Here is a 7,887-nt window from a genome sequence, read left to right as displayed (position 1 = left end):
AATGCCGTAACTGTGCTTATCTCTACAGGACACTGCCTATTTCTGTCAATGTCTGTAGTTTTATACAAGTTTGTCATTGCTTGTGTGATCAGAGTAATAATGGGGAGGCTACTGCTATCCTTCAGAGTTCACAGGAGGCATCAGAAGGCAGGAAAAAGCTAAGTCTAGAGAAAGTAAAAAATGTTAGTTATGAAAATAAGATCATGCAGTTGCTTAAGCTGTTTTACAGTTTCATGATTTATGTTGTTTCCCAGTTATCTAAACTTCTTTTAGGGGCTAAGCCATGCTTTTTTGCCACTTGCTGTTTGAAACTCAACTAATTTTATCCAAATCCTCCCTGAATCTATTGACGTGGATGCGCATGTTATCTCTTCCAGACCCCACGATGTTTTGGCTACACTGCTAAATAACTTGAAAGTACAGGAAAGGCAGAACCGAGTATGTACTACAGTAGCAATTGCTATTGTAGCTGAAACATGCTCACCTTTCACAGTGCTGCCTGCACTCATGAATGAATACAGAGTTCCAGAACTGAATGTCCAGAATGGTGTGTTAAAATCTCTTTCCTTCCTGTTTGAATACATTGGAGAGATGGGAAAAGATTACATTTATGCTGTTACACCATTGCTTGAAGATGCTTTAATGGACAGGTGAGTGCACTTCTTTCTGTCTATGGTACAGTTAGCCATAGTAATATATTTTAAGTGTATAACTGGGTTATAACGATAGCAATTATGCATATTGTCCTTGTTTGCTAAAAATGAAGTTGAAGATGTCCCTGCTCATTGAAGGGGGATTGGACTAGATGACCTTAAAGGTCCCTTCCGACCCAAACTATTCTATGATTCCATCATAGGCCAGCATAACTTGGAAGCCATTGTCTGCAAATAATTCAGATTAAGTACTCCTATTTTACTAATATTTTTAAAGATTAAAATGATGCAAGCATCTTGAGCCGAGACTTCCTATATTAAAACTGCTTTTGATAATTTCTGTTGTTAGTACTTTTGCTGTGGCTTTAGAACGCAGTAATTTCTCAGAAAACTCGGGCTTTTTTAATTTACTGATTTTTTGTTACTCTGCCTCCTGCTGTCAGTAAATAAGGGTTGAAAGTGTATATTAGTGCTTTCAGAAAAAGTGTTATTGAAAAGAAATCTTACGCTTGTCCAATCCAGTCACGTTGCTTCCAAGTATGACTTATTAACAAACCACTGTTCTCTTTGCAGGGATCTTGTACACAGACAAACTGCCAGTGCTGTGGTGCAGCATATGTCTCTTGGTGTTTATGGGTTTGGCTGTGAAGATTCTCTTAATCATTTGTTAAATTATGTATGGCCTAATGTGTTTGAAACCTCTCCTCACGTTATTCAGGCAGTTATGGGGGCTCTGGAGGGCCTCAGAGTTGCCATTGGACCCTGCAGAATGTTGCAGTATTGTTTACAGGTACGTCCTCGTGTATGCTGGGATAGCAGAGACAGCAATTACCAGGCAGGACTTCCTTCCAGGAGACAAATGTCAACTGAAGACTGTTTCCAGCAAAGGAGATCAGTGTGGCTTTTCGTCTCTTTAAAGTATTCTTTAAACATGGCATTCTGTACCAAGGGCTTCAATAATTGAAATACACAATAGATAGAGATTTCGATACAGTGAGATAGCTCATTACACTGAGGAACTTGCATAGGAATAGCAGGTAACTTAGAATATAAATTGGCTCAAATAGCCTGGCACACTCTGACTTGTAAAATGGAAGCATCTCTCAAATTTTGAGGACACTAATGACTGGGGAATAAATTAGTAGTGCAGAGGCTTATGAGAACAAGTACAACTGAGATAAATGAGAGGATAGGCTTAATAGTAAATCAACATTACTTGTCATTAGCCAACAAAAAACAGCGAGCCATTTAGAACTGTAAGAGTGAAGCACTAGAAAAATGGTGCTTTGATCAGAAGTTGTACCATTACATCAACAGTAGTCAGTTCAGCTTTTGTAAATATATGTGTAGCAGTAAAACCTGAAGGCTCCTTCTCTGTGTAATTGCATGTTAGAGTTCTTGCTGCATTGGCTATAGAATCTAAACTCACATAAAAGGTGGGAAACTAGGATGAATGTAATGCAGATCAATGTAGAGAAGATGTGACAGCATTTTATTATTTGCAGATATGGAATTTCACTGTGTGGCTTTTTTTATGTGAGGGACCTCAGCACAAAGATACTGACATCAGTAGGAAGGTGAAAGAAGCCCCTTGTGCAGTATATTTTTTTGCAAATGCTACTTGTATATTCTTATCATGTAGGACTTTTTTCTAGAGCTTTGTATTCTGCTCATTTTTTAGGAATACACAAGATAAACTATTAGACCTATTTAGTGCGCTCTGCCCAAATCACAATTAGCAGAGCCAAAGATAAGATCCAGTTCCAACCAAATATACCGCAGCAGGTTTTAATTTTTATTTTAAAAGAAGAATATGAAACTAGAAATACATTCAGTGGAATTTCTCCTTGCAGAAAAAAAGATAAGAAAATCTGTCTGTAAATAATACTTTGTTTACTACTTGCTAGTTTAGATGGTTGCAGAAATTGGGAGTGACATGTTTAGTGTATCTTCTTTCTTATAAGTGGTGTTAGTTACTGTAATTGCTTTTTTAAATGCTTATTGTGCAAAACTGTATTAAGTTCAATAATAGACATTTAGACCTTAAGCTTTTAATACATTTTGTTTCGTTCTGTTTTCTAGGGTTTGTTTCACCCAGCCAGGAAAGTCAGAGATGTTTATTGGAAGATATATAATTCAATCTACATCGGATCACAGGATGCTCTGATAGCACATTATCCAAGAATCTATAACGATGAAAAGAACACCTATATTCGTTATGAACTTGATTACATCTTATAATCTTCTTGTTCAGTTATTTGTGTTTAATGCACAGCTGTTCTTCAATTAAATGCTTCAGATTTGATGATGTAAAATTTTAAAAATATTGGAGATCAGTATAGAGCTGGTCAGAGGCAGAGCTAGGAATCCAGTAGCATGATTTTTTAAATATGTCCTTGTTTTTTTGATGTTAAACAGTTAAAGCCAGTAGTGACCAAGAAAACAGTGATTACAATGTACTGGAGGAATTTCATTTTGGATTCATCTTTATGAAGATTTAGATTTCATTCCTTGTGTTTAAAGGGGAAGTTTATTTGAGAAATAAACATTTGTGTATAAAAACAAATTTGTGTGTGGTTTTTGGACAGAGGGGCTTGTAAAACGAGTCCCTTTGGATTAAAGTATTTGTTCATGTAATAAATAGGTGGCATAAAACATTTTAACCCTTTTTGTCATCCCTTAGCTTTTGAATAAATAAGAAAAACGTAAAAACTGTAGTTAATGTGTCTATCTGTCATGCAATAATGTAGCTGTAGTCTGGCTGACCGTTGTATTAGTGGCAGTTTATTTTCATGGAAGAAGTAGTGTTTAATTGCTTGTTGTTGTTGCTTCATCTGCAGTATCCAGGTTGTGGGGATGGATTAGCTTGTTAAATTTTCAGAAGTTAAGCAGTTCATTGTAAATGGTACATGTAAGATCAGTTGCACAAATTATGTACATTGATCACATTTAGCATGTCTTTTAGCATGTATGGCTGTATAAAGAGACAAATGATATTTATAGGCCATGCTCTAATTCCTGTAAAGAGCTGGGAAAGTAATATCCCCAGCACCTGAGATGAGGCAGTTTAAGTGTGTGTGAGTGACATAGGAAATGCTTCAGCTTGAGATAAGAAAAGCATTTTATTTCCTCATTTGCTTTTTTCCTTCTGTGCGTGTACTAAAAAGAAAAAGGTAGTATTGGTATCTGACAGTAAACCACATAAAACAAGATTAAGTCATGCTGGTAGTATTACATACTACCTCATGTTTCTAACATAACAAAAGGTAGTAGTTGGCTGTCAGGCATGTTCTGAGAGTCCTTGATTCAAGTTGAGTGATTAAGTTACAGCTTGCCAAGTTCAGTGCAATGTTAGTGGACTTCTGTCTGCTGTTTTGCATAAATGTGAGATTCTTCTCCTGTTCAGCTTATAAGAAAATTCCACCCTCCCTTTCAAGGCCTAAGTTTTTGTTAGGGGCTTGGGGTGGCATGACAGCAACTTGTGACCCTTTTGTTTATGAAGGCACTAATTTGTTAGGAACTGAAACAAGTGACTTTTTTCAGCAGTATGCTTTATTCTAAAGTTTGTTACGTGAAAACAGTTGGAATTTCTTGAAGTCTTTATTGCTGAACTTGGAGAGTAATGTGCATTCTAGTCTGTTTTTAGTGCTCTCATTTAATATTGTTTGTATTACAGATAGCCTGTCATCGTCATTTCTTCAGTAGTTCTGCAAGATAGGACCAAGCAAGTGCCAATAGAGAGGGTTGGAGGGCTGAAAAAACCACTGAGTTTTGAGAGACTAGCCTAAAGAGAGCTCTGAAACAGGTAGGAATGGGTGATGGCTCTTGGCTTCTAGATGTGTCTTAGCAAAATAGTTATGTAAACAAGTAAAATTGTAAAAATTTTCTAGTAAGATGGAATGGAACAGCTTCAGCTTGTTCTCATTTTTGTGTCCTTCAAGCTCATCACTTTAATTCTCAACAGTATTTTCATAAATCTTTTTGAGGAAGATACAGTTTCTCTGTTTTCCTGAGAAAAGAGGGAAAGGGGAAGGAGATCTGTTGTTTGAAACAGAATTGTACATAAAATTGCAGTGTTCATTGCTGGTTTTTTTGCTATCCTGAGTATGTGGGATGAAGCAGCAGTATTGAAGTGCAGTTCTTTATATGTGGTGTCATTAGTAGGCCTTTTTGTCCTTCCTGGGACTTCTGTGCATCTGTGGAACTCTTACCTAAAAAGGCCATCTCTGGGTCATATGATGTTTGATGTGACTTTCTAGGAGCCTACAGCAGCTCTTAAAGAATTTTGCCAATGTTCTTTATCAACCCTACCAAGTTTTATTTAGCATGGACAGATTAAGGGGACAGTATCTAAGAATACGGGACTTCCATTTTTGTTCTGCCCAAGGGCAAAAACTTTTGGAGAAGGAAGTAAAGTAACTACCTAGATATACTAGTATAACATCTGTCCATCCGTAGACAAACATGTTTCTTTTCCAGTACAAATTCAAATCAATAATGAATGAGAAAGTTTTACTCTGAGGCTGTGGCTGGTGCTCACCTGCAGATTTCTGATTCTGGACAACAAAGGGCAAAGTGTTAAAATGAATGGAAAGATTGGGTCACTGCTATTTAAATTCCATTAATGAATAATTAATTGTGCAATTAGCATAGAAAAATAGACTAGTCTAAATGAACAAAGTATCTACTTCTGCTGTTTTGCTGCTTTTTTATAAAATGGGAGACATGCCATGGCTTGGCAACTGAGAAGTTTATCTTGCTATAGAATTACTGTATGGTGTGTGGTAAATACATGTACAAGCATAAAATCTGAATGTCCAGAGAGTATCTTATCTTTCCTATTTAGGTTTCTTTGTAAAGAGAACCAAGTGTTCCTTCCAGCTTCCACTCCCTCCGTCCCTTCTCGATTTACATACAGCTCCTAACTTTATCAGTGAATTGCAAAAGAAACTCTATAGATAAAAGCCTCACTGACAGCCCCAATTCTTCTGAACAGGCTCGTCCAGTATACAGAATGAGGCGGAAGGACCTATAGGGGGGAAAAAAAAGGTATGTGATTTTTTTTTTTAATCTATTTTTTTATCAATTAAAATGATGCATTTGGAAAGAGGCAGTGAATTAAGAGAGCGTAAGCTGTACTGCAGTAAGCAATACTGCCTTGGGCTTTTCCTAGTTTAGAATATCTGATTTTTACAACTTAATGTGGTTCTCAATTGTAACTGATTTTTTTTGTTTGTTTGTCCTTTTTAATGGCAAAAAGGATGCAACAGTTGTATATACCTACACTACATTTCCTTACAGTCTAAACTTCTCCATCAAAGCATGCCCCTTTACAGCCTGTGCTGATGGGGCTAAAATTAGCCAAGGCTAGCAGTTATCCTTAAGGTATGCTAATCTTAAAAAATTAGTTTTGTCTGAGCTACTTCCTGGGAGCAGCAAAAAAAAAAAAAAAAAAAAAAGATAATGTTTCCTTGATTTTATGTTCACTTGTAGTTGGATTCTCTTGCTTCTATACTTCTGTCCTGATATAATTTCACACATACACACCCACCTCCTTCACTCCTACTGTTCTGATTCAGTTGTACCCATTTTGCTTACAGCTTATTTTCCCATGGCATCTACCTAAATCTGCATTGCTCCCCTCTCATTCTCAGATGGAGCCTGTTCACTGGCTTTTTACATTAAATTTCTTGATCCTTGGTAGAGTCATTGTAGGAGTCAGATGGAGCTTGTCAGTGTGTGCCTGTCAAGACAAGGAAATGGGATGCCAAAAGGTTACTGAAATGCTAGATTTTTCTGTGATGCTGTTCTGTGTGTACCTCCAGAGGGAACATTGGAAAGCTTATTCTAAAGCACAGCAGAACTTCAAGCCTGAGTTCCTGCTCAAAGCATAGTTGAGGAGTTTTAAGTTAGTAAATAAAGGTTTGTAAATAACCCTGAAATGCATTGGCAATTGTCGTTACAAACATAAGGTAAATTTTAATTTACCTCTTTTCAGAGACCCTGAGATTGCTTAAGGAGTGGCATTTTTTTCCACAAGAACAGAGGTTTGATGCCCAGCATAAGGTTTTGGGGTTTTCTGGCAGAATTTCAAAGAATTACGCAGCAAAGTATGGATGTGATGATTTTTAAGTAAAATTGCATGTAAGAGTCCTTAAAAATTAGCAAAACAGATTTTAACGTTTTGTTCCTGTCAATGAAGGAATTCTGTCTGAAAAAATGGTTCATTGTGAAATATCTTCTAACATGTTAAGAAAGGTTGGAACTTGGTAATGGTTGTAATAAAGAGAATGATCTTAACAATAAATGCTAGGAAACCTTAAGAATGTTTGTTATCACTGTGGCATACATTCTGTTCACTAGCTTTACAGACAAACCAAACTATTTTCCTTATCAATTTTACATCCATGTGAGACTCAGAAATTACATGGTACCAGTTTTTTCTCAGTTACTTTGCACAAGTTTGTCTCTTAAGGCCACTTTCTTAAACCTTTTGGTGCAATGACTGTTGTGAAATAAAATTTCAGACAGCTTTGCATCACACTGATTATTCTCCTACACATTTTTCTCCAAGCTAAGCAACATATATTTTCCCTCTATTTAAGCTGCTGTAATGAATACCCACATTTCTAATAGACTGGGCTGGGCTGGGCAACAGCTTTCAAATTTGTGGTTCTTCACTCCATGTGAGAAGTCTTGATGTGCAAGTAAAGTGATTGCCTGTTATTTAATGTACATCTGTGAGCCAACTGCAGAATTCATTCTCTGCCAGCGGGTTAAAAAGGGAAGAGGTAAATGTGACACTGTGATCCAAAGTATAAATCTGTACATCAGTGTGGTACTTCATGCTGGAGAGCCTTGAGTCTCACCAGCAGTATCTGAAAGGATTTCAGCTGCCCCTGGCCTCCAGTGCTGGCTTTCCCTCTGGCCCATGTGATTTAAACTGCAGCCTTCCCTGTGCTCCCCTCCGAGTTGTACCCCTTGAAACTGTTGTGGGCTGATCTGGGGCTTGTTAAGGCCTCCCAGAAGCCTGGTTAAGAGATCCAGCGCACTGCTGGGTGAGGAGTGCTGCCTCTTTATCCAGCTATGTGTACTCACACCTAACGCAAGCCCCCGACCAAATGTTCTGGAAGTTACGAGTAAGTCGTTTTCTTTGCAAGCAAAACAGCAACAAATGCTTTATGAATTGTGAATAAATGAGGGAGTAAATTAATTGGACTTGATCTGTTTATCC

At 37.3% G+C, this 7,887-nt stretch overlaps 1 protein-coding gene across 1 annotated transcript in view; it reads left to right on the top strand.

Moving 5' to 3' along the window:
- SF3B1 (splicing factor 3b, subunit 1, 155kDa) overlaps positions 1-3,370 on the top strand; it is a 19,675-nt gene extending 16,305 nt beyond the window's left edge. The window contains exons 23-25 of the mRNA XM_010295259.1: positions 378-650; positions 1,227-1,443; positions 2,736-3,370. Of these exons, the coding sequence (XP_010293561.1) occupies positions 378-650; positions 1,227-1,443; positions 2,736-2,894 (649 nt within the window). The 3' untranslated portion in view covers positions 2,895-3,370. The remainder of the gene's footprint in view (positions 1-377; positions 651-1,226; positions 1,444-2,735) is intronic.
- Positions 3,371-7,887: the final 4,517 nt, after the last annotated feature.

This window comes from Phaethon lepturus, unplaced genomic scaffold (genome assembly GCF_000687285.1).
Source record: "Phaethon lepturus isolate BGI_N335 unplaced genomic scaffold, ASM68728v1 scaffold16349, whole genome shotgun sequence".
Classification (NCBI taxonomy): domain Eukaryota; kingdom Metazoa; phylum Chordata; class Aves; order Phaethontiformes; family Phaethontidae; genus Phaethon; species Phaethon lepturus.
This window is presented reverse-complemented; position numbering and strand designations above follow the sequence as displayed.